The following is a 24720-nucleotide window of genomic DNA, read 5'->3' on the forward strand; positions in this document are numbered from 1 at the left end:
GCTGTAATATGATCTATCTTTATATGATTGAATGTAGTGTTTGGCGGTGCGAAGCCACAACTGTTCCCCATCAAACTGCTCAGACACCGGCCGGTTAACACCGATGTGGTGGAATCGTAAAGCCGATATGTGAAGAAGTTAGGCGTCGCTCACATGTCGAACGCACAACTCGATGGCGACCTTCCACAGCCTGCCGCCAGAACTTCTACTTCCAATACTCACTCCGTTACCTGAGAGTAGCCTCGTACTCTGTGCATCTGTGAATCGTAATTGGAATGCGTTCGCGACTCCGCTTTTGTATAGACGCGTCGCCGTCTACAGCTGGCATTGTAATGCAAAGACCCGGGTGCGCCGGCGATTCATGTGTGCCAATCATACCAAAGCTGATAACTGCAGGCTGCATCACTTATGCGAACTCTTGCCGAGCGATCAGAAGTTGCTAGATGGGTGAAGCATATTGATGTACGGGACTTCTATCGGGACTTCGAGTTCCCTTTAGGGCAAGGGGAGGACCGAGATACGGTATTTGAACACTGCGAGCGGGGACTTGCGAACTGTGTGAACCTCGAGTCTTGTATTTGGCCGTGAGTATTGCTAGCCCAGCGGTCGCGTATCGGGAGCGCTCACGACCCTCCATCAGCCGTTACGGTACCTTAACGACCCAAATGCTCGTCGCCCTCGCGAGCTTGCCCCGACTTCAGAGGCTTGACATCAACGCATATTCAGGCAGTTACGAACCTGCGGATCTGATTCGTGTGCGGCAGATTCGAGCACTCGAGCTCGCGATGCCGAGCAAAGCTGTCGTCGCCGTACTACGACGATGGCTTTCTGCGATATGTGTTGATGGTACAGACGAGGAACGAGGAACAGAGATTGGTCTGCGAGAGCTTAAGATCATATGCCATGTGCGCAATCTTGTCGTTGTTAGAACCACTATTTCTGAACACGCGGATCGCAGTCAACAATGTATTACATCGGAAGCAAGTAGCTCACCAACCTCGCACCGTATCTCACGCAACTCAAGTCTTTTCATCTTTGCGACTGTCCGAACGCAGATCATATCGTTGTTTATACTATATTACGGGGATGCTCTTTGAGGCTTGAGGATCTCGGTCTGGAGAGCATGAGCCCTGATTTCGACCTGAAGGAGCTGGCAACGGGACTCAAACTGCCGAGGCTCAAGTCACTTACGCTCATGCTACCTGCGCCGCGTTCACCACCCCAAGTATTCCTCGATGCGATACTGAAGTTGACCGCCGAGTCCTCGCTGACATCATTCGCTGTCTCTCTAGACATCAGGTTTTCATTGGCACCACCCGCAAGGAACTGCAAGTTCGGCCCATTATTCGTCCGCAGCCTTGCGACTCAACATGCACAGACACTTAAGGAGGTATTGATCTCATGGATATCAACCCCGTTGGAAGCTGTGGAGGCCCTTGCAGCTCTTTGTCCGAAACCTGAGGTACTCGTTGTACTCGGACTCGAATTCGATCGGGTTCGCCTAACGTGCGTCATGTTGAACATCGAGCTGACTTGTTCCTGGCATGTAGCTGCGTCTGAGAGAAGCGATATCCGCAACATCACTTCCATTCCTGCGCACCCTACACTTGGGCGATATGGATTACTCATTCGCGTTGCGCCAGCCCGACCCACTTTCGGGACTTACGGAGCTAGCGAAAACCTGTTCCTCCACACTAAGACAAGTCGGCCAAGTGGCCAAGGTTTATGAGCTATACGCCAGTGCTCAGCACCTTAATATATACTAATTGGGTAGTAGGTGGTGCGCAGATGGGACCGGGAGACCGCGGCGACGCAGGTAATTCTAGAAGAGTGGACTGGACCGAGCCTACCTGAAGCATTCCACGTGATCTCTGTTTGAGAGAAGCTAGTGGAACTGGGGCGGGAAGGAGGTGCCCCATCACAAGTAAGTTTAAAGTGTGTGCCTCCAAATATATCAATAAGTGTAACTCGGATCACTTGTATTGGCTCGCTATCTCTGTATCCCACATTCGTTAATGACATCCACGCTTCTAGCGCGGATTGCATGGTCGCAAAGTGTACAGCGAATTTTCATCCCACTTGCATCTTCGACCATCTATCTTCATAAGCAGGTCTATATTCCATTCACTTCTGAGCAATGTTCTCTGCCACTTTTCTGTGCCCTGTCATCTACAAGCTCTGCGACACAGTAGGTACAGTACCCCTGGAGGCTGGAAGAGCGAGCGGAGCATTATCAATGAAAGGCGGTCCCACCGTAAGGTAAACTCGAGCCTATGAACTCTATCTTGAGTAGTCCTGGGCTAATAGAGAACGGGATGTACTTTGGGAATGAACTGGAGTAATATGGTCGCGTCTACGGAGATGGAACCCCCCAGTCCCAAGCCGCCAGATATGTGAGTCTTAACTTGTACCTTTAGGGGTCATTAGAAGCAATTAGACGAGAGGTGTTCGGGGTCCTAGACGCGTCGTACATTGATTGACCTCTCGCGACGCGTCCCCATTCCCTCTCGCCGCCTCCCGACAACCATGCCTGCGCCTTCTTCCCTTCCTGCTTCCTCAGCTCCTGACCGCTCTTCTCCTCGTCGCAATGCTCAGAATGGAACTGCTGGTCGACGACAGGCGGCTGACCCTCTAGCTCTCAACGGAAACGCCGATGACCAACCTCGTCCGCCTCAGGAAGAGGATCCAGATACGCGTCAGCGCCGACGCGCTCGGAGACAGTTCGAGGAGGATGTCCCACAAGTTAAGGATCAGACGGGTGAGAAAGTCAGAGAGAGCTTTGAGGTGTTCTTGAAGGAGTACGTCTCCTCTCTCCCTGCCTAGAGCGATGTTGACCGAAGGACAGCTACACCGAGGACGTTCTGTTGCCTGTCACACCGGCTAGTGATGCGTTTCCCCCGGATGTCGAAGGCGAGAAATACTATATCACACAAATCCACAATATGAAGCAAAATGAGACTTCCACGCTATATGTCGACTTCAGTCATCTGCTAGAGCGTGATGAGGTACTGGCGAGGGCTATCAGCGACCAATATTACCGGTATGTATAGATGCGCAGGCCACACACGGCACTCTGACGTTCATTCAGATTCCTCCCTTATCTGCGTCGTGCACTGCAGAGTCTCGTACGGGAGTTCGAACCCGATTACATCTACCTTAACCCGACGTCAACCTCAGCCCAAGGCGGTATGACCCGCGACTTCAGTATCGCGTTCTACAACCTCCCACTCGTGTCTGGCATTCGTGACCTTCGTACCGAGCGTATCGGTACTCTTCTCTCCATCAGCGGCACTGTCACTCGTACATCCGAAGTGCGGCCAGAGCTGCTGTTCGGCACGTTCACCTGCGGAAACCCCATCTGCAAAGCTAGCGTGCGTGACGTCGAGCAGCAATTCAAGTACACGGAGCCCGCACAATGCCAGAACCTTCAGTGCTCCAACCGCACCGGATGGGACCTGAACATTGAGCAGAGCCGATTCAGCGACTGGCAAAAAGTGCGTATCCAGGAAAACGCGAACGAGATTCCGACTGGGTCGATGCCTCGCTCGTTGGATGTGATCCTCCGAGGCGAACTGGTCGAGCGCGCAAAGGCAGGCGACAAGTGTGTCTTCACGGGGACCTTCATCGTCGTTCCGGACGTCAGTCAACTTGGCTTGCCGGGCGTGAACGCGGAGATGCAGCGCGAGGCCAGAGGAGGTCGGGCAGGCGCGGATGGTGTTGCAAGCCAGGGCGTTACCGGTTTGAAGAGCCTCGGTGTGCGGGATTTGCAGTACAAGACTGCGTTCTTAGCATGTATGGTGCGGGATAGTGATATGAGGGTAAACTGCATACACGCTGTTGATTGCGCAGTCCTAACCCAAGTTACAGGCATCTGCTGCTGATGTGCGCGGGGAAGACAACGAGACCGACCGAGAAGCCTACCTAGAATCATTAACTAAAGAGGAGTATGAGGAGCTCATGGCGATGGTAAACCAGGACTACCTGTACTCGAGCTTGGTTAGCAGCATTGCGCCAACAGTTTATGGTGGGAGGATTGCCCCACTTCATTACCGTACATTTACAACTTCTCGCAGGTCACGAAATAGTTAAGAAGGGCATCCTGCTTCAGCTCATGGGGGGCGTACACAAGCAAACACCTGAAGGTATCAACCTTCGTGGTGATATCAACATTTGCATTGTTGGCGATCCCAGTACCAGCAAGTCGCAGTTCCTTAAGTACGTATGCGGGTTCCTGCCTCGTTCTGTTTACACATCTGGCAAGGCTTCGTCAGCAGCTGGTCTCACGGCAGCGGTCGTGAAGGACGAGGAGACGGGCGAGTTTACGATCGAGGCTGGTGCTCTCATGCTTGCCGATAACGGTATCTGCGCCATCGACGAGTTCGATAAGATGGACATTGCCGATCAGGTTGCAATCCACGAGGCAATGGAACAGCAGACCATCTCGATTGCAAAGGCCGGCATTCACGCAACTCTGAACGCTCGGACATCGATCCTCGCCGCTGCTAACCCGATTGGCGGTCGGTATAACCGCAAGATAAGCCTGAGGGCGAACGTCGCCATGAGCGCACCTATCATGTCCCGTTTTGACCTATTCTTCGTCGTCCTTGACCAGTGCAACGAAGATATCGACCTGAAGATCGCGAGCCATATCGTCAATGTACACCGTTTCCAGAGCGAGGCGATCAACCCCGAGTTCTCCACAGAAACGCTCCAGCGGTATATCCGATATGCGCGCACATTCAATCCCAAGATGACCCCAGAAGCTGCCGATGTGCTTGTCGAGAAATACCGTCTGCTGCGACAGGACGACGCGAGCGGCGTGAGCAGGAACTCGTATCGCATTACCGTCCGTCAATTGGAGAGCATGATCCGTCTCAGCGAGGCTATTGCGAGAGCCAACTGTCGTGACGAGGTAGGCATGAATGGACTTCAGTTGGAAGACACTCCCTGACGCAGTTTAGATCACTCCTGCGTTTGTTCGTGAGGCATATCACCTCCTTCGCCAGTCGATCATCCATGTCGAACAGGACGACATCGACTTTGATGATGATGAACCTGCACCAGCCCATGCAGACGGCGACGTGGACATGGATGGCACCGACGCACCAGGTCCATCAGCATCTATCGGTGCTGACCTGTACTCCTCCCCCGTCCGTCCGACAGCCCCACCAACACAGGCACCCGAGCAGCCCACCGTGCCCACAAAGTTGCGTATCACTCACGACAAATACGTCAACATGATGAACATGATCGTGATCCACCTGTCCGAGGTAGAGCGCAGCACGGGCACAGGGCTGGAGCTTGAGGAACTCGAGACGTGGTACCTGGAGCAGATGGAGGAAGAGCTTACCGGACCACAGGAACTGATGCTCGAGCAAGCGATCTTCCACAAGGTGTTGAAGAAGCTTGTCAAGGTCTGTTCTTTCGTCTTTCCTTGATGAGCGCGGCTGATATGGGACAGGACAACTATGTGATGGAGCTGAGAGGGGACAACCAGGAAAGTCTGATGTCGGAAGAATCGCAGGAAGTGCCGGAGGGGAAGATCATATACATCGTCCACCCGAGTGTAGACACGGACTTTACGTCTTCCTCCCTTCCTATCTGAGTCCATTCGACCTGGTTGTAGAGTATCTTCGTCCCGAACCCTTGTTCATTTGCGTGCGAATCCAATTTCCCATTTTCTATCGTACACCGGTAAAGCCACTACCAAAACTTATTGCTCTCCCACTCCTTCCCATCCGCCAGTCTGAAAAGCACGACCCCGCTGGTCAAACTACTGAACCCGTTACCAAGGAACACCTCTGCCCGTCTGGCGATCTCCATATCTACGGGCACGGCCAGATCCCTCTCTTCCCAGGTCAAAGGCAGGGAACCGCCCTCGACCCACTGGAGCCTGAACGGGCCCCCAGAAAGCGAGAACTGTAATCGGCGGAGGAGGATCCACACCCAAGGAGCATCCCATTTCGCGTCATGTAAGACATACACTTTGCGCAATTTCTTCCCCGTGCGTTGTTCGTACTGGTTCTGAGCGGCCCAGATCTGGAGTAACATATCCCCGAAAGAGGGCCAGCAGTGGGTTAGGATCGTGGAGGGGGAAAGAGGGTGAGGGGGTGTGTCGGGTAGGAAGGGAAGTCGGGACCAGAGGTTGAACGACGCTCCTTGAGCGGCGATCTGCGGGCAGTGGTAGCTGAAGTCCCCTGTGGTACGGGATCAGCTCTGCTCTTTCTTGATGAACTCGGGAATAACCTACCACGCCGGATATGGAGGGCGATGTACCCCTCCCCCAGGCCTAGCTTTCCTACTGCCCGAGCGTGGACTTCTAGCACCCAGGGGGACCAGCGGAAGTCTCGAATATAGGACAGGAAAGGTTCGTATAGCGCTAACGCTGCGGGGGAGTCTAGGAACCTGCGAGTAGTGAGTTGGGGGAAAGAGGTAGATGAGGGAATGGGGACGTACGGCCAATCCATGATCCTCCCTTCCACGTAGGCGCACTGTTCGTCCCCCTGCAGGTCTTGGATGACCCTTTCCACCCGCTCAGGAAAAGGATACCTTCCATCTATGGCACGTAAGATCTTCTGCCCATCGCATAACCTCTTAAACGCCTCTTCGTGCAGTGCCGGCTGCTCAGTAAGTGACTGCACAAACTCCTCCAGCGGGACCTGCTCGTACCCCCTCGGACGCCAGATGACGTCCCTGTACACATAGGCCCTCCCTGCGCGCTTAGCGATCCAGGAAAGGAGGAGTGATTCCTGGAGTTGGTTGTTGAACCCTGCTCCGCGGAGTTGGTGGAAGAGGGCGTATTTTGATGAGGAGTTGCGGAGGGAGAGGAGCTCCGAGGGAGTGGGGGAGGGGCGGCGGAAGTGTGCGTTTTGGGGAGGGAGTTGGAGGCGGTGGAGGTAGAGGAGGAAGAGGAGGGTGAGGGTGAGGGGAAGGGAGAGGAGGAGAACAAGTCGGCGACGGAGGACACGCATTGTTGGGTCATGTGATATTCTAGGTGTTGTGGGGTTCGGAGAATGTTGGCCCTTGGTGTATTTTTGGTGATGGTTATTACTTGAAATGGGGTTTAGGGGACTAGGGGTAATTATCATATGCTAATGCTGTGCTATCCACATTCTCAACTATTCCTAGCGGTGGCCCATTATCGAACACTCACACTCGCCGGATTTCCTCTAAACCAAGTTGAAGAATATCATAAAGTGTTCATTTACGTTATGAAAGTAAGGCTAGTCGTATCACGTGCTGTAGTGCCCCAAGCGCCCGATCTCTGCCACGTGCTGCTACCCCACAACTCCGAAGCGCCCAACGACGTCATCGAGCAGCCACCTACACCCACCATGGGGTATATAACACCTCCTCTCCTCCCCACACACCCATCCAATTCACCTCACAACCCGCACCAGCATACTGTAATGGCCTCCTTCCTCGACGGAATCCTCAACCTCATCTCCTCCCTCCTGCACGCAATCCTCAGCATCTTCCAAGCTGCTTTTGCCATCCTCCAGCAGCTGCTCGTTGCCCCTTTCCAGCTTATCCGAGCTGCGTGGCACGCGCTTACCGCTACGGTAGGAGGCGTAGTGGGGTTCGTTACCGGTGAGTCCCCTTACTGAGGGGGATGATGGTCGATATATAGTTACTGATATGTACATAGGGAATGTAGTCGTGCTCGTTATCGTAGTCGCGGTGGTCGTGTATTTTCTCATGAATCGGACGAGGGCTCCCGGTGCGGGAACGAGTACGGCCAAAGCGGGTTGAGCGAAACTCGCTGTTTTGGACTGCTGCATGAACTTAATGCGGAATTCGGCAGGATCTCCTTATAACTGATAATATGTAATACGTACATGATACTTTTCAAACCATGAATCCTTGTACGCATGACGATGGCCATCCTTCTCCTCACTCGTCCTCTTCTTCCTCTTCTTCCTCTTCCTCCTCCTCCTCCTCCCCCTTAGTCAAATCCCTCCAAAAATCCAAGCCAATCCTCACCCATCTCCCCTGCCCATCCCTCCTCCCTCCAAGGACATACCCCCCATCCCCCGGCCCACTCGGGCACACGATCCCGCCCGGAACATGCGTAGGACTCAAATACATCCCCGACCCCGGCCCTCCTTCTGCGAGAGTCTCGAGCACTCCCTCCAGGTCGACGAATCTGGATCGCAGGAACCCGCCTCTAGAGAGGGAAGAACGGGCGAGGATGCCACATGTGCCAGCGTCGACTGAGAGAACGCAAACGCGTTCCCAAGGCTTGCCTTCCCCTTCCTGCTCCAGGAGCTTCGCTTCCTCGCTCTCCTCCGCCTTAGGGTTAGAATAGTCCACCGTACCCTCCCCGAACCAGCGCATATGCACGCTCTCCACTCCTCCTTCATACTCCGCATGCTTGCTCTCCGGGCCAACACGGACAAACCACGCTCTCCATACTCCCGGCCTAACACGCCTCACTTCCCTAAAGTCCGACATCTGCCGGCAGGTAGCGATATCCCCCACCAAAAGCGTGCCGTCTTTCCCCACTTCGAAGGGTGCTTCCCAGTGTACAGGCTTCGGGTGCGGTCCAGCCATCTCCTCCAGTGTCATACCCACAGGGGGAGGGTTGAGCAACTTGATCGCATCGTCTACTTTGGTCCAGAACGCGTCTGCAGCCTTCTGCTCCGCCTCTTCACGCCGTTTCTTATCCTCCGTCCCGCCCGTCCTCACCCCCATCGCGTCCCTATCCCCAGGGAGTGTAACCACCCCGACCCAGGAACACAACCTCGCTCTCAAGCCCCAGATCCCGTGCCCATAATGTTCCTTCTCCTGTCTCTGCCTCACAGCCTCGGGCGCAGGGTCCCAAGGCGCCGAATGCACCTCATGCGCCGTCTCCCGTAAATAGAGCGTATACGCAGCAGACTTGTACTGCCCATGCCGGTCGCGCACGTACAGCTTCATCGTTGTCGAGTCGAGCCCGAACGCGAACGCTAGCTCGCGCGACTGGTATTTGGAACGATACTTTTCCTGCCCGGGCTCCAAGTCCGAGAACTGGATCATTCGGCCGAGGAGGGATTTCGCTTGTTCTAGCGTGAGAGGGGGGACAAGCCGGTCTGAAGGGAGGCACACGTCTGACGCTTGGTCGATGGAGATGAACGTGGATGGCTCGGGCTGGGAGGGCCATGCGCGAGCGGGGATGTACGTGAGCTTGGGGATCAGGTCCGGTGTGCGGGTGTTTGGGAGGGGTAGGAGCCCGGAGACGGGCAGGCAGAGCGTGGGGACTGGGATCCAGAACCCTTCTATTGGTCTTTCGGGGAGGGAGAGGGACGGGGGAGGGGTAGTGTCTACCCAGTTCGACGGCGTTTGGCAGTATGGGGGGAGGACGCGTTTCCACATCTCGTATTTCCTTAGTTCGGGGGAATGGGGCCATGCTGCTTGAGCTGTGTGGAAGGAGTCGTCTGCGTGGATATAGAGTATCTCACTAGACTGGGAGAGGTGGTCCCCCACTGTGTAGGAGAGCGGGGTCTGACGGATCCGGATTTCCTCGCCGTTGCGCAGGACGTAAAAGGTCACGGTCGGCAGGTAGGGATGCCGGTATTTCGTGTTTGCCTGGGATCGGAAACGCATAAATGCGTGGTCAAAAGGTTCGTCCCTGCTGGCTTCCACAACCTCGGGGTCCCAGGTATCCACGTCGTCGTACTTCCGATGCTGGGAGCTGACGTCTACGAATGTCAGCTGTACGGGGCTTGGGTTGGGCTCCGTGAGAGCGGGTGGGGGCTGGAAGGCAAGATGTACCTCCTGCGCTAGGTAGGCTTTGCACGTGTCTTCGATCCGCTTTGGGGTGTCCTTCCCCGTTCCAAAGTAACCTAGCTTCAGCCGAAGCATGGTGTCGTGCATCACAGGTTGCAACTTTGTATTCTAAGTGATGTGAGCGAACACTCAGAAGTGAGAGATAAGACGTACCTCAGCAACCTCATAGGAGCAAAAGATATCCTCCTCGATCTTTTCGCAGATCAGTGCAAACACGGGTTCAGTCTCGCATGCCTTGAGCTCATCAACGATTTCCGCGACTGTCGTTTCATCCGTAGGGATTGGCGGGAGCTTGGTGGCGAGCTCGAGAGAGTCTGCATGCGGACTACGGTATTCTTCTGTGGTGGCCATTACGCTTCAAAGAAGGTGAACAGCGAGAGAAGGACAACATTTCCCCGCAGCAAGAAGTGTGTCACTCAGGGACGGGGACAACGACTGAATGGAAATGAATTAAAACAACTCCGGCCGGAACCGACTCCGACGGAGAAACGGAAGCAACATGCCACGTTACGCGAACGTCCACGTCCGCTGCCCTCGAGTGAAAGGTCCCTTGTTCACTAGCAAAAAGTCATTCCCTTACTCTTTCTTACCTCCCGACCTCAATACTCTCATTACACTTGGTGTAGGAAAGTTGGATAATTATGTCCGGCTGTGAGTAAATTCACATGTATAGAGAGTGTAATATTCACTTGTTGCACTAGTCCGGTTCTTGTACCTCGTCCGGCCTTTCCTGCCAATCCTACCCGAAATCTCATCTCCTGATCGAAAAGTGCGCATATTCGTCCCATTCCTTCTCTTACATGCTTATAATTCTTCAGGTACCTTTCAATCAAAGAGTGCTATGGACAGCAGTAACGCTGCTCATCTTCCTCGTCTGTAGTCAGGTGCCTCTGTACGTACTTCCCTCCCTTAGGGCACACGACCCACTAACCAGCGAAAAGGTACGGCATCATGTCATCCGACTCGTCCGACCCGCTGTACTGGATGCGTGTCATCCTCGCCTCTAACAGGGGTACACTCATGGAACTCGGTATCACGCCTATCGTCACTTCGGGAATGATCATGCAGCTTTTGGCGGGTGCTAATTTGATCGAAGTGGATTTCCAGCTCAAAGAGGATAGAGCCCTGTTTGGTGCTGCCCAAAAGCGTGCGTTCTCTTCTTAACAATTATTGTAGTACCCCGGGGGACTGACGACATTCCAGTGTTCGCAATGATCATCGCCCTCGGCCAGGCAACGGTTTACGTCGTTACGGGTCTCTACGGTCAGCCTCGCGACCTTGGTGCCGGTGTCTGCCTTCTCCTCATCCTCCAGCTCGTCGTCGCCGCACTCATCGTGATCCTCCTCGACGAGCTCTTGCAAAAAGGGTACGGTCTCGGCTCCGGAATCTCCCTCTTCATCGCCACCAACATCTGCGAGTCCATCGTCTGGAAAGCGTTTTCTCCCACTACAGTCAACACCGGGCGCGGAGCAGAGTTCGAAGGCGCCATCATCGCACTCTTCCATCTTCTCTTCACGTGGAACGACAAGTCCCGCGCCCTGAAAGAGGCCTTCTTCCGGGACCGCCTGCCCAACATCTGGAACCTCATCGCTACTGTCATCGTCTTCGCGGCCGTGATCTACCTGCAGGGCTTCAGGATCGAGATTCCGGTGAAGAGCAACCGGTTCCGCGGTCAGCGCGGGACATACCCCATCAAGCTATTCTATACGAGCAACATGCCTATCATGCTGCAGAGTGCGCTACAGAGCAACGTCTACCTCATCAGCCAGATGCTGTTTAACCGTGCCCCGGAGAACATCCTTGTTCGTCTTATCGGTGTTTGGGAGGTACGTCTATTTTCACGCACTATTCCTCGCATCATATCCTGATGTATGCTGCAGCCCATGGACGACTCCTCCCAGCTGCAAGCCGTCTCCGGCATCGCATACTACATGTCCCCCCCTCACACGCTCAAGTCCGCCTTCCTCGACCCCGTGCACACTGTCGTCTACATTAGCTTCATGCTCGCCGCCTGCGCACTTTTCAGCAAGACCTGGATCGAAGTCTCCGGTTCAGGTCCACGCGAAGTCGCGCGCAACCTCAAGGAACAGGGTATGGTCATGGCCGGCCACAGAGAAGGCTCGATGTACAAGGAGCTCAAGCGGGTTATCCCCACTGCTGCAGCGTTTGGCGGAGCCGTCCTAGGCATGCTCAGTGTTGCTGCCGACCTGATGGGCGCGCTGGGAAGCGGAACGGGTATCCTTATGGCTGTCACGATCATTTATAGCTATTGGGAGATCGGGATGAAGGAGAGTGGAGGGCCGGAGATGCAGGCGTTTGGGGATCTCATGGGCTGAGCGAGTGGCTTTGAAAATCCGAATCCGAACCCCATTATCCCGAGGCACATGCAGAAACGCACGAGGCGGCAGGAACAGGAAGAGGAGAGCGAAGTGAAGCGACAGTAGCAGCAGCAGTACCACCACCACCCTTTCAGCACACGAGGCGCACTCGCGGAAACCCTTGTACGAAGCGGAACACTCGTCCAATTAGACTCATTTTACTTATGTTTCTCCCCTTTTTATCATTTGCAGATCGGTTTTTTGCTTGCTCGTGATGTTCCGTTAGTGTGGGCTTCCTTGTAAAATGCGGTATAGATGGGAATGTGACCTGTGCTGCGCTTCGAATTGAGTAATTTCCTCCGATGCCCCTCTTCGGAGGTCGTGTCCCTACAATGCCCCTTCCCCCCAAGTGCCCCCTCCCAAAAAAAGGGACCTGCCCTAAGCAACCCTTTAGGAAGGAGGGGGAAGGGGAAAAAGTTGCACACCAGGGTCCGGACGCGATGCAGCGTCGTTTTAAGTGTTTTGCCACAATTTTATAATATTATAATAAATGTGTATATATACTATATATTCTACTTGTATTTAGGTACTGGACCCCTTCCTTCAACTCTTTCCCCTTATCCCTCCTTCCTAAAAGGGTTGCTTAGGGCAGGTCCCTTTTTTTGGGAGGCACTGAGGGAAATTGCGCCCGCATTGTGGGGACTCTGCCTCCGAAGAGATTTGAATTCCCAGCTCAATGCCGGCGAAAGATATATAAGGGGCGCCGCGACGCGTGAACGCTTTCTTTCTTACCATCACTCTCCATCACCCTTACAAATCACTATCTAACAAACAACGGAACATGCACCTAGTAAACTCGCGTTTTGCTGCCAATACTCCTTATGCCCGCAAGGGATGTATCCAGAGACTGAACGTCGACGTCCTTGAGATCTTCAGCTTTTGTCGGGATGTGGATCCTGTCTCTGTCTGGGCCGTGACGCATACATGCAGGGCCTGGCGAGGACTTGCTCTCGAACATCCTCTTCTGTGCATAATTTTCCCCACGGTAGATTCAGACGTGCTAATACATTTTTACAGATGGACTCGCATACACCTTGATCGTGGTACTCTCCGACATTTGGGGAGACAAAACCCAGCAAAATGGATACGCACTTGGATCAACAGATCGGGACATACTCGTTCACTGGACATTACGATTGATCTGCTTCAAGAGGGTTATGCACAGGATCGCCCGATGGCTGGACCGCACTTGACCGATGTACTGGTGGCAGTTTGTGAAAGCGCCGATCGATGGGAGTCCTTCACGTACAAGCTGTCCCCAAGTGCTGTTATCCGATGGTTCATCGACAGCTATTCGGAAGAAACGATTCGCATGTCCATCTGGAGTGGCACGTCGCGTCTGCGCACTATTTGTCTTGCACAAGATTTCGTAAAGTACACGCCGTCCTTCGTCATGAGCCCCGAGCGCCTCCATGGATTATTGTCGCCTCAGCGGGCACCGCGCCTTGAAACAGTCATTCTTCGCAATATCTGTGTTACTCCTATTGCCTTGAAAGGACATGTATCTCACTTGTCCTACGAAGCTGTACAAGGTGGTTTCTCTGCCCCAGTGCTGGACTCGTTGATTGCGTACTCCTCCCTCAACAGCCTTCGCCTTTCTGGATGGTCGGTGGCTCTTGCGTCTCCTACTATTACCATGGACCTCTTGGCCGTGCTAACGATTACTCCCAATGCGTACATGTCTCATCTCATAGCGTCAGTGGAGATGCCAAGCCTTGAACAGTTGATACTCGACGCTAGGGACATACCACAGCCCGAAGAACGTCGGGGGCATGCGGTGTGGGCCCCTGCTCCTCGGCCAGAACAATTCTGTGCAACGTTCCTGGACAGTTTGAAACACACTCGAAGTCATTCACACCTGACCACATTGACTCTGTATTTTCCGTTCCGAACTATACCCTGGTTGTCGATTATGCAGATATGCACGCTTCAGTCATTGCGAATCGTCAAACCTGCCGATGACGTGTTTTGGATCAAATTCCCTGGAAATCTTACTGCTTTGGGGAGAGACGGTTGGTGTCTCCCATCCTTGCACACTTTGGCTTTCGAGAGGACAGAGCCTTCCCGCCCGTCGGAGGGCTGCTGGACAGGAGGATGGTCACAATGGGTGACAAAAATAACGCAGATCTTTGAAAACCGGTGGCGTGATGTAGGGAGACGAGACGGGCCGATTGCTTCACTTGTCATTCATATCACTGGGATCGATTGGACCTTCAAGATAAGCGACCCAAAACGAAGGTGCACCGACCAAACGTAATGTTGGAAGTAACAACTTGGAGATTCAGAAGACACGGAAGCTCACGGTTATACGTTTTGAACGCTGTATTCAAAGGGTATTGAGAGTGTACACATTGTACATGGAAATGAGTACTGTACAGTGTCAACACAGCCACTAAAGAATTCCTGAAGAGTCATTTGCTGATAGATGTTCCCTGTATCAGTTGAATCTGCCGGCACAGGCCCATCAAACACCCAAAATTAGCCTTCAACTTTTCCTGAGATGATGGCTAGAAGTTATGAATGCTCCTCGGCTTTTTGCAGAGCTCGTATCCCATTTCGGCATTCATAACGATTCTTTGTTTATCAGTTGGCCACTGAGCAGAGCATGGGAACGCTGTTCAGACCTTGAACAGACTTTGTGGGTGTGGCCAATGCTGCGAAGCGAGGGGTTGCAATGTTTGGCGGAGGGCGAAGTTCTGACATTGGTTTCTTGCTGACTCGATTTATGCTATCTCATCGGTGGACAATGCATGCACGCGATCAATGGACATCCGTCCGTTGGTAGGCTTTTCTGATACGAAACTCCTTGTGACCGTGGATGGATGGAAGAACGAAGATATGCAATGTCGAAGTCGTCGACGCGGGCGCGATTCCCGTATGCTCCGCGGGGCATGTGCTTCACTCCAACGCGCATGAGTCAGTTCGAGTCAACCTTGTGCCGTGGCGGATTGGTCAATTACCAATTGGACCGGCTTCCTCCTGTGCGCTCCACTGATATCAATCACGCGACAATGCACACGCGGTATATATTGCTGCTAAGTATGAAGGTGCACGAGACGTACTCCCTCTCAAGTGTTTACTTCGGTCACATTTTCTGACGTGGAACAACGCGGTATCCGGCATATTCGACAATCATGGCCTTTGCAACTACACAACACTGCAAACTGCGTGCTTATCGTGAAAGCGACAAAGGCTATATCACCAGGCAAGAAGGCGATGCACGCGTTGCGAGGACTGCGTATCCCGGATACATGGTACCCAAAAATGAGCGTAATTGGAAGCAGATGGAGGATAGCTTCCTCTCAAAAGCTCTTCTGGTTGTCGTGATAGAGGTGAAGCGGGAGTATGCAGGTCTGCGCAAGTGGGACGAGGATGAGGAGAAGAGGAAAGACGAGGAGAAGACTCCGCAGGATTGGGCAAGGGAGCTCTATGCCGGATACGCTGCACTAAGCCCGAAACACCCCAAGAACCGTGATGCGGAGGTTGGGATCACATTGGTTGTCCCATGGTGGGGCAATGGGTTTGCAACTGAGGTGACAGAGTGGGTGCTGCAGCATGCGTTTGAGCAACTTGCCTTGCATCGCGTCTCTCTGGGTTACTTTGGGAACCCGGCTGCAAGAAGGGTATACGATAAATGGTGCGTTGGGCCTTACATTTCATATCTCAAAGGCCTTCCTGATGCAGCTCCCAGCGGATTCGTTCAGGAAGGTGTGAACAGAAAGGCGTTTTGGGTTGACGGACATTGGGTTGATGAGGTTACGATGGGAATTATTGACGAGGAATATTGGGCAAAGAAGCGCGCCCTTCAGCCTTAGCCTGTACTGTAGATTACAGCTGTTCGCGCTTCTTCAGATTCGAATATTTCCAGATGGTGCTACATCCTGTGAAGAGTCCAAAGGGTTGTGTGGATATGTGTCGTGCGTAGATCGGTGCGCTCCACGCGGTCCTCCTAGCCCGACGATCACTCGAAGCTTTGCTCTGTAATCCGGTTATCTGTACCTGCCAATGATATCTTCATACTTCAACTTTGCCCAGTGACCTTGTTCGCACACTCCAACCACCAACTCACGATGCGCCCTTTCGCAACGACTCAGCATCTCAACCTCCGTGCAATAGCAGAGAATGACAAGGAGCCTTTCCTCGCGCTCGAGAACGACTTCCGCGTGAAGCGCACCGCAGATCCCGGATACGTCGCACCGAATAGCGAGGGCTACTGGAAGAAGCTGCAAGAGGACTTTTCTAAGGAGATGCTGGTGGTTGTGGTCGAGGTGAAGCGGGAATATGCGCACCTGCGCAAGTGGGACGCGGACGAGGAGCAAAAGGCAGATGGGGTGAAGATGAAGGCAGACTGGGATCGAGAGCTATTTGCAGGGTTCGGGGTGCTCAGTATGCATATGGCCAAGAATCGGGATGCCTCCTTTGGTATCTCGCTCACACCACAGTGGTGGGGCAACGGCTTTGCTACGGAGGTCACAGAGTGGATCATCCAGCACGGATTTGAACAGCTCGGTCTACATCGGATTACCCTAGGCGTGTTTTCGAGCAACCCCGCGGGCCAGCGGGTATATGAGAAGTGGTACGAGACAGTTCATCCCGATTAACAGTAGATCTTGCTGAGATTTGCATAGCGGGTTTGTGCACGAAGGTGTTACAAGAAAGGCGTTCTGGGTGGATGGTGGATGGGTGGATGAGATCCGAATGGGAATGCTCGAGGAGGAGTACTGGACGAGAAAGCATGCAACAAGAGATTCTTGATTAGATGTGAATATAGGAAGGATATCTGTATGTAATGCTTTCTGCTCTAGGCATTCTGGTGCGGTTATAATGTCGGTCAAGATGTTGATATGGTACACATATTTCGATAACCACATACTTTCCTGTCTGATACATAGACCAATCATGCATCCGGATTATACAACCGGCGTCGCTGACTCGGAAAGTTGTACCTCCTCAGCATCTGCGGCCTCCTGCTTCCCTTCCCTTCCCCACTGCTCATCTGTCTCCAGATGCAAAGCAATCTGTTTCATGAAGAATGTCGTTGTCGGCCCCCCCTCCCGCAAGGCCGAGGGTGACTTTCCAGAGGGTCGATAGACTTGTTGCGAAAGCCACGCGGACTTCATCTTGCAGTGGCTCTGGCAGACTCGGAATTTGAAGGATCGCGGCATAAGCGATATTGGCGTCCGCTGGGAAGAGGGAGAAGAAGGCAGACGGAAGATTTCGGATAAGCTCATTTTGCAGGACTGTGGCGCCAATCGACACACCAAATGTCTGGGCAAATGTTCGCAGGAAGATATAGAACGCGAGCGCGTGTGCATTCTTCGTGATTGATAATGGGGCAAGTACGGGGAAAGTCGTCGCAGCATAGAGTCCACCGATACCAATGGCGGTGATGATCTGATATCCCACCCAGGTGGCGGTCGAGCTATCCTTTGTGAAGGTCGTCATGAGCCCCGCCCCGATCATGATGAGTGCCCATGATGTAACGTTCTGGGTCACATAGTGGTTCGTCGCAGAGACGGTTATGGCGGTGATGAGAAGGGGGCTGACGTGAAAGCTGACGGAAAGAGCTGGATGCTGCTCCGGATAGGTGAAGCAAGCATTACACCCTGAAAGTAGACCGGCATGTAGTAGATCATAATCATTGAGGTGATTCCGTGCATAAAATTTGCTAATTTCATTTGAAGACCTGAGATTTGGCAGCATAACCACTGAGGGAGGTGCGATTGGAGAGGATGTCGAATGGAACCATCGGCTCGCCGATCACCCAAAAGTTTTCATACACTAGGAAAAGGCCGATGCCGACTATTCCGATAACGAGGGGAACGAGGATTTGGAAGGAGTTCCAAGGATGGATGATGCCACCTTCCACCAGTGCCAGGGTAACGATTGTCGAGGCGATGATGATGATGCCATTGCCGCTGCACTTGTCATTGAATTTCTGTCTTTGTTTATGGTCTGGGCCAGCGGGAAGGTGCTCACATCCAGTCAATTCTACCCAACTTCTCCCGCACCGAACCAGGAGGCCGCTTCAACTTCAGAAAGAAGAACGTCAAGCCAAAAGCGACACCACACAGAGGGAGGTTGATATAGAACAGCCATCTCCACTGTCCTGCGCCAGCAAACCCGCCAGCAATAGGAGGCCCTGTGACACCTGCCAGGGCCCACACGGAGTTGATAATGCCTTGGTACATACCCCGCTCGCGCAAAGGCACCAAATCAGAAACGACGATTTCTGACATTGATAGAATCCCGCCGGCGCCCAATCCTTGCACGGTACGACCAGCGATCATAGCTGTCATGTTTTGGGCAGAACCTGAAACGGCGCTGCCGACAGCGAAGAGGAAGATGAAGGTAAGAACCGAGGATTGGCGACCGAATATTTGCGCCATGTTTCCTGACAGAGGGAGAATGGCAGTTGATGCAAGCTGGTATGGGGCACCGACCCAGGCAAAGTCTGATCCGCCTTAAAGAGCTGCGATTATAGTTGGAAGAGCAGTGGAGACAGCAGCCTTCAGCCCGTATCAGCAAGATTTGAGGAACAAATAATAAGAGGTATTTACTTACGAGATCTACTGCTGCCAACCACGTCGCCATGCACAGAGCAAAGATAATTAGCCAGAAGCCAGCATCCTTCTTAGAGCCGTTGCTTAGTTTCTGGTCGGTGCTCAGGACAGACACAACCGCAGTTGCCTCCTCTGGTAGAACATTTAGTGTAACCACATCTGCTTCACGTCCATCCTGGAAGCCCATTCCTTCGGGAAAAGTACGACTGCTAGAAAGGGTGGTAGGTAGCCCTGTTTCCGCAGCGCCTAGTGGAATGGTTTGGTCGCAAACGGGAGAGGTGCCAGGCATATACTGAAAGTCCCGCGCTGAAATGACAGAAGATATGCCACGGATCACCGTCTATATATCACCAGAGGCCTGTAAGTTACAGGGCAAATCTAGGGGTGAAAGCAGGACAGGTTGGCACCATGTTGAGTCCCTTCAGGAATCCTTGATGACCTCCACGAATAGTCTTCATGTTGTCAGAAAATTGATAGGTGTCCGACAGAGCAACAGCTGCGCCGCAAGTAAGGAAGAATGACATGAGAGCGCAGGATCATTCTGGGCCGGTCATACACATGTGCAGGTGGCCGTAGGGAAGATACAAAACAGCAGATTCACCGCGTGTTAGGGTAACATCTGTGGACCAGAGCGGGACCTTTTTAAGGTCATATGGGTTAGTAAGAGCATTGCTTGCTTAGGTGACCTTAGTAAAACATATTAAATGCAGATCCATATGGTATAGGCCAATATTTACATTACTTAGCACATATGACCTGAAGAGTAACATAAAATTTATTCACCCACTTCATCTCTGCTGAGTATGTCAAATATTCTTCAGGCCATCTGCAGCATCCCAACACAAAGTACATGTGTACTAGGGTGGTCAGTAGCTAGGCAGTACTTTGTGGTTCTGACAAATTCTTACTACTTCTACATCACATTTTTTTTTCATCACCAGGTCCATCTTTGATCACCTCAGCTGTTCTCCATCCATCTCATCCCCAGCCACCTTATTTTCTTTCCTCCATCTCCACACCTCCCATGGCACCCAGACCTGATTCGATTGTCAAAGCTCTGGGCAAGTTGACAGCCAAGGGTCATCAAGGTCTCGCCCAGGCCCTTCAAGCTGAACTCAGTGAAGGAGGGGCATGGTAAGCACTAGCAGGACTGCACCTGTTGTCAGCATGAATGGCAACAAGACAATACATCATAGCTTACCAAAGATTGCAGGCAACTCTCCACCTCTGATTTTGCTTGTCCCCCAAGCACAAAGAGCTGCAGGAGATGGTTTCAGAACTATGAGAGGTGATCAACACCTTGTCTACCATGGTGAACAAACTTACTCGTGAGAACAATGAAATGAAGTCCACCCTGGATGTGATCAAGGACCATCTCAATGCCATGGATGAATCAGATTGCCCTCCACAAAAGAGTACTACTAGTACTTGCAGGAAACACATCCAAGGTACTGATGCTGAAGATGCAATTCCACAGGCTGCCAAGAAACCCAAGGCGGCCTTGTCCCTGGATGAGGTTGCCATTTGAGAGAGACTACAGGTCAGTCTGTTTGAATGGGCATGACATCTATCTCACCTTGTGTTAGAAACAGCTGAAAGTGAACTTCCTTGGCCTAATTGGTTTCAGCAAGGAACAAAATGGGGGCAAAATTCCCAGTAAGAACCTCCTCAGCCAATTTATGCCTCAAGCTCCTGTTGGTACTGACCCGTACATGTTGCCAGACTGGGGCGCTTCCAGGTGGGATGAAGGGGGGAATTACCCCATCATTGATTGGGTTATTGCCCTGGTTCTGGAGGAGAATAAGGTATGGCTCCAATGAGCAACAAGACAATACATAGCTGATGCACTTCAGCAAACCCCCCTGTCCCCCAACACTGACCAAGCATGGCTCACGCAGCCCTCTCTCAAGGCTTTGTTCCACCTGATTTGGTCCAAGCTGAAACAACAGTTCAAAGCAGAACACAACATGGCAAAGAAGTCCAGGAAAGACAAGTGGTTGCTTGAGGGGAGGTTGACTGAGCATAGAAACACAGTGTTAGGGCAACAGGCTGACTAAGTCTGCTCACCTAAGAGTGCCAAGAGTCTAAGCAGGCAACAAGGAAGTGGAGTAGACCTGACGACTAAGACCTATCTACAGTATAGGTACCTGTGGATGATCCTAAGAGACCAAGTCTGAAGAGACAGTCCCCAGGCAGAGTAGGCCTTATATTTATACCTCTGTGGTGGAACCTGCTAGAACATCTTGCTTACTCAGCCTAGTCAGGTGATCAGGTCATATGACCAAGGATGAGGTCATGCACAGCCATGCACAGCAGGTCACCTGACCATCCAATCCTTCCAGCAGGTTCCAGCACATGCCAAGGTATACCAGCTACTTCATAAAGGCTTAGTCATGTCTCTTGACCAAGCAATGAGCTGGTGCCCTGACAAAGGATGAGATTGATGCTGTGATCATCTGAGGATTCCAAGAGTTCCCCAAGCATGCAGTTAAGCCCAGCAAAATCTTGATGGGTCTTGGGGGGCAACTCCAAATTGTATGGGCTAGTACCATCACCCTCAAAAATGCTGGGCTGTGTATGTATGATCTTGTTGTGCATGTCTTCTTCAACAGGCTTGATGGGGGGTGGGGGGGGGGAATGGCTGGGTGACCACCTTTTCCAGAGCAAGTGTCGTGGCCATTATCGATGGGGTCATTGTCCAGGAGGATACATTTTGATGAGCTGATGCAGCACTTGAGGGATGCTTAACAAGAAGCATTGATTGGACAAGTGCTTCCTATACAAGTTGATGGACCACCATGACCAACCTCATGTTCCCAACTGAGCAACACAGTTGGGGCATGTACAGATGATGGGGAGATCAAATTTTGGTCCCATTTAACTGATGAAGTTGACTAGAATATAGGGATCAACCCTCAGCAAGGGCAGACTCAGGATGGTGGGGATATATAGGTGCAGGGTAGCAAAAACTCCATCCTGCTTTGATGAAACCTGTGTATGGAGACAGACACAAGTTCTTTACATGAGGATCTTGATTACAAAGTTCTTTGCCCCAGGATCTTGGTAACAATGATGGCCAGATCCTCTGGGCACAAGAGCCAGCATCTTGAGCTGCCTGGGACCATAGGCCAATGTGAAATCAGGATAACCTTGGTAGACAAGTTACAGCTAGTCAAGCAAGGAAAATGGTGTGGCAATTGATAGTAGCTGGTGATGATGCAGAGGAAGGTGATGATCAACAGGTGATGTAGTATGATTGGTTTTCATGGACAGGGATCAAGCACATGGCACCATTGCAACTTGACGGAGCCACAACCAAGATGTAGCATACAATTGATGAACATAGTTAGAGAGTGACAAGCCCTACAGGCTTTTCTACATACAGGTGTGGTGCTAATGATTGCAATCATTGTGTTGCATTCATATTATGAGAGAAGGGGAGGGGGCATAATATTCCTTAGCTGCCTCAATTGCAGTGTATCTTGTCACCGCCCAGGTGGTTGTGGGCAACTTCACAACACTTAGCTTGGAGCTTGAAGCCATGGTTTCAACCCATGTCCCACTGGCACTGAAGCCAGGACTTGCTGGGTGGCAGTCACTTCCACATGTTGCAAGACATGAGGATGAGTCTTCAGGTAGGCAAGGAACCAGATGTCCATATCCCACTCAGGATTGCCTGTGGAGGGGATGCAGAACTCAGTACCATTCAGAAAGTAGGTCAGATTGGGAGCCAATAGAGATGTATTGTCTTGTTGCGCATTGGATGGTTGGGGGCCTAATATTGGATCAGACCAAGGTTATAATCCAGAGGTCTGTGACGCACCTAAACCCCTTGCACCCATCCTTGGTGTTTTGATACGTGTGGGGGGCCCTAACAAGTCTGTGTCCATCTTGGACAGATTTGCTGGTGCTCAGGAGAGAGACCTGTCAATCATATGTTAGTGCTGGCTATCTAGTATATGCAGTGAGTTACCCACTTTGATGTGTTACTATTGGATTTGAGCAGGAATACTTCAATGGAGAGGTTGAGGAGGTGGTCGTACTAGTCAGCAAGGAGCCAGGTATATATCAGACTCCGCCCGCAGCAGTGCATGAAAGGGGAGAAGTCACGTGATTTAAGGGAAGCTGTACTCTTGTATGAAGTCCTCTTTGTCAATCTCTGTGGCCAATCTCACTTGTAACTTCACTGATTTTTTGTTGACTTCCTCCCATTTTGCAATTCCAACATGCAACAAGACAATACATCTTGTATTGCTCTTTGACCAGCAAGGCCATTCCTACCTATGTGGTATATTCTGACATGCAAAGGGGGGCAGTATGTGCTTCTGCCCCTGTTGTGCACTGGTGCAACAAGGCAAGATAGGAGGAGAAGGCAGCAGATGCAAGGTGCCAAATCCGGGCAAAGGATAAGAGCCTCATGGGGTTCAGCATACCACTTCAATCTTGACCATCACCTTCATCAACACATACAACAAGAAAGACCAACACATGGCAATGGCAAGACAATGTCTTTACTCAAGGCAGACAAAGGATGGGGACTGGGTTTTCTGAGATGGTGGTGGGCAACAGGAGCAAGGAGGTTGTGCTTGGGGAAGTCCTGGAGCTGAATAGGTGTGCCAAGGATGGGGCAAAGGGAAAGGGAAAGATGGTAGAGGAGAACTCCCAGGGTGGGAGTTCTAAGGATCACCTGCCTCATAGGAGCAATGAAGATGAAGCCGACTCTGTGAGCTTGGGGTCAGTGTACTCCCAAGATGATCCCAATGAGGCCTCATCCACCACTCACAACAACACATGTCCCAATGACATGGGGACCACTCTGGTGTATCCACATGATCCCAGGTTCAAGCATTTGATGTATTATGACCTGTACTTGCACATTCTGGAGGGTGGAGATGCAGCTACTGCAATGATGGTGCTGGATGTGATATATGTGCAGGATGCAATGGTGCATGTTTCTGTTCATAATAAGACAATACTTGAGATGTATTGTCTTGTTGTATGTTGGACCCAGGCTGATGCTCTGATAGGAACCCATCCCTCCATTTGCTCCCTCATTATCGCCCATCCCTGAAGACAACAACAAGGTTGGCACAGTCATTGCCTCCCCCCCTCTACCCCAGGCGCCAATGGCTGAGGAGCTCAAGTCTGTGCTCCGCAATCGCATGCAGCACAGTGACATAGCCTGTCAGGCCATCAATGAGGAGTATCGTCATGTGGGTCAAGCACACCCTCAAGAATCAGCCTCAAGCTCATCTAGCTTGGCTAGTGTGGGCTCATCTAGCTTGGCTAGTGTGGGCTTGACTCCATTCTCAAGGCTGCCACTGGGTCCCAATGCCCGTGCTGGCTACAATGGTCTTGCAGACCTCTTTGGGAGGATTGTGCAGATGCTGGGCACCGTCAGCACATTCTTCAAGAAGAATGAAGCAGTGTCAAAGTACAAGTGGTGGGCTTGGGCGGGATACCAAGTGGCCAAGGGGAGTGGCATGCTCTTGCTGTGGATCCAGCTGGCCATCATCAGTTGCTCAACAGTTATGAGGTACAACCTGCATACCTTCATCATTCTTCTCAGTGAGTGTCTCTGTTCCCCCAGCAGGAGTGCAACTGACATCAGAAAAGTCATGTTTATCTTCTGCAGGGCAAAAGGGATTGCAATCCATGAGGTGCTGTTTGGCATCCTGGAGGACTTGGCAATGAAAGGGAGGATTGTGATGGGTTGTGAGTAGATAGATCCCTTGTGATACATTGTAGATTGCACCTCATGGTGAATAAACACTTGTTTGACTGCTTGATCTACTTGTGCAAGTGCAACACACAACAAGACAATACATCTCATATCAATATATGAATGACATGGTATTGCTGGAATACAATGGACATATACATACCCAGTCAAAATATGCAGTGGCCAATCCAGTGTTACCAATCTTAGCTTTATATAGCTTATCATGATAGTCAAGATGTTGCCTTAATAAAGATGGGTGTGGTATGAATCATATAGTATAAATTACTCA

General features: G+C 51.9%; 13 protein-coding genes across 13 annotated transcripts; 8 read left to right on the top strand and 5 right to left on the bottom strand.

Moving 5' to 3' along the window:
* Positions 1 to 172: 172 nt before the first annotated feature.
* Positions 173 to 1926, top strand: DACRYDRAFT_116468 (uncharacterized protein; the record flags this gene model as incomplete). The annotated part of the gene is made up of 5 exons (XM_040770210.1): positions 173 to 346; positions 397 to 584; positions 641 to 905; positions 1025 to 1495; positions 1551 to 1926. 5 exons carry the CDS (start codon positions 173 to 175, stop codon positions 1764 to 1766), a joined length of 1314 nt encoding a protein of 437 aa, XP_040628160.1. The 3' UTR covers positions 1767 to 1926.
* A 600-nt stretch (positions 1927 to 2526) lies between these two features.
* DACRYDRAFT_52970 (MCM-domain-containing protein) lies at positions 2527 to 5605 on the top strand (the record flags this gene model as incomplete). Its single annotated transcript, XM_040775141.1, has 7 exons — positions 2527 to 2798; positions 2846 to 3040; positions 3089 to 3818; positions 3868 to 4024; positions 4074 to 4912; positions 4962 to 5414; positions 5462 to 5605. The coding sequence occupies 7 exons, from the start codon at positions 2527 to 2529 to the stop codon at positions 5603 to 5605; spliced, it is 2790 nt and encodes a 929-aa protein (XP_040628161.1).
* A 98-nt stretch (positions 5606 to 5703) lies between these two features.
* Positions 5704 to 6971, bottom strand: DACRYDRAFT_107822 (uncharacterized protein; the record flags this gene model as incomplete). Its single annotated transcript, XM_040768537.1, has 3 exons — positions 5704 to 6197; positions 6251 to 6405; positions 6457 to 6971. 3 exons carry the CDS (start codon positions 6969 to 6971, stop codon positions 5704 to 5706), a joined length of 1164 nt encoding a protein of 387 aa, XP_040628162.1.
* Positions 6972 to 7409: 438 nt separating this feature from the next.
* On the top strand, positions 7410 to 7752 carry DACRYDRAFT_107823 (uncharacterized protein; the record flags this gene model as incomplete). Its single annotated transcript, XM_040768538.1, has 2 exons — positions 7410 to 7590; positions 7649 to 7752. 2 exons carry the CDS (start codon positions 7410 to 7412, stop codon positions 7750 to 7752), a joined length of 285 nt encoding a protein of 94 aa, XP_040628163.1.
* A 141-nt stretch (positions 7753 to 7893) lies between these two features.
* On the bottom strand, positions 7894 to 10119 carry DACRYDRAFT_107824 (uncharacterized protein; the record flags this gene model as incomplete). The annotated part of the gene is made up of 2 exons (XM_040768539.1): positions 7894 to 9876; positions 9922 to 10119. The coding sequence occupies 2 exons, from the start codon at positions 10117 to 10119 to the stop codon at positions 7894 to 7896; spliced, it is 2181 nt and encodes a 726-aa protein (XP_040628164.1).
* Positions 10120 to 10382: 263 nt separating this feature from the next.
* On the top strand, positions 10383 to 12305 carry DACRYDRAFT_22474 (SecY protein). Its single transcript, XM_040772818.1, has 6 exons — positions 10383 to 10419; positions 10470 to 10537; positions 10587 to 10660; positions 10710 to 10915; positions 10972 to 11594; positions 11649 to 12305. Exons 1-6 carry the CDS (start codon positions 10410 to 10412, stop codon positions 12102 to 12104), a joined length of 1437 nt encoding a protein of 478 aa, XP_040628165.1. The 5' UTR covers positions 10383 to 10409; the 3' UTR covers positions 12105 to 12305.
* A 3125-nt stretch (positions 12306 to 15430) lies between these two features.
* DACRYDRAFT_52584 (acyl-CoA N-acyltransferase) lies at positions 15431 to 15961 on the top strand (the record flags this gene model as incomplete). The annotated part of the gene is made up of 2 exons (XM_040775116.1): positions 15431 to 15783; positions 15838 to 15961. The coding sequence occupies 2 exons, from the start codon at positions 15431 to 15433 to the stop codon at positions 15959 to 15961; spliced, it is 477 nt and encodes a 158-aa protein (XP_040628166.1).
* A 522-nt stretch (positions 15962 to 16483) lies between these two features.
* On the top strand, positions 16484 to 16901 carry DACRYDRAFT_52645 (acyl-CoA N-acyltransferase; the record flags this gene model as incomplete). Its single annotated transcript, XM_040775118.1, has 2 exons — positions 16484 to 16722; positions 16775 to 16901. The coding sequence occupies 2 exons, from the start codon at positions 16484 to 16486 to the stop codon at positions 16899 to 16901; spliced, it is 366 nt and encodes a 121-aa protein (XP_040628167.1).
* A 237-nt stretch (positions 16902 to 17138) lies between these two features.
* On the bottom strand, positions 17139 to 18535 carry DACRYDRAFT_107828 (MFS-1; the record flags this gene model as incomplete). Its single annotated transcript, XM_040768540.1, has 3 exons — positions 17139 to 17720; positions 17833 to 18064; positions 18126 to 18535. 3 exons carry the CDS (start codon positions 18533 to 18535, stop codon positions 17139 to 17141), a joined length of 1224 nt encoding a protein of 407 aa, XP_040628168.1.
* Positions 18536 to 18610: 75 nt separating this feature from the next.
* Positions 18611 to 18998, bottom strand: DACRYDRAFT_107829 (uncharacterized protein; the record flags this gene model as incomplete). Its single annotated transcript, XM_040768541.1, has 2 exons — positions 18611 to 18655; positions 18711 to 18998. 2 exons carry the CDS (start codon positions 18996 to 18998, stop codon positions 18611 to 18613), a joined length of 333 nt encoding a protein of 110 aa, XP_040628169.1.
* A 735-nt stretch (positions 18999 to 19733) lies between these two features.
* DACRYDRAFT_107830 (uncharacterized protein) lies at positions 19734 to 20766 on the top strand (the record flags this gene model as incomplete). The annotated part of the gene is made up of 3 exons (XM_040768542.1): positions 19734 to 19843; positions 20337 to 20514; positions 20563 to 20766. The coding sequence occupies 3 exons, from the start codon at positions 19734 to 19736 to the stop codon at positions 20764 to 20766; spliced, it is 492 nt and encodes a 163-aa protein (XP_040628170.1).
* A 1464-nt stretch (positions 20767 to 22230) lies between these two features.
* On the bottom strand, positions 22231 to 22599 carry DACRYDRAFT_107831 (uncharacterized protein; the record flags this gene model as incomplete). The annotated part of the gene is made up of 2 exons (XM_040768543.1): positions 22231 to 22484; positions 22533 to 22599. 2 exons carry the CDS (start codon positions 22597 to 22599, stop codon positions 22231 to 22233), a joined length of 321 nt encoding a protein of 106 aa, XP_040628171.1.
* A 662-nt stretch (positions 22600 to 23261) lies between these two features.
* Positions 23262 to 24474, top strand: DACRYDRAFT_16027 (uncharacterized protein; the record flags this gene model as incomplete). The annotated part of the gene is made up of 4 exons (XM_040771158.1): positions 23262 to 23705; positions 23737 to 24277; positions 24326 to 24424; positions 24458 to 24474. The coding sequence occupies 4 exons, from the start codon at positions 23262 to 23264 to the stop codon at positions 24472 to 24474; spliced, it is 1101 nt and encodes a 366-aa protein (XP_040628172.1).
* Between the last annotated feature and the right edge of the window lie 246 nt (positions 24475 to 24720).

This window comes from Dacryopinax primogenitus, assembly GCF_000292625.1.
Source record: "Dacryopinax primogenitus strain DJM-731 SS1 chromosome Unknown DACRYscaffold_10, whole genome shotgun sequence".
Taxonomy (NCBI): Eukaryota; Fungi; Basidiomycota; class Dacrymycetes; order Dacrymycetales; family Dacrymycetaceae; genus Dacryopinax; species Dacryopinax primogenitus.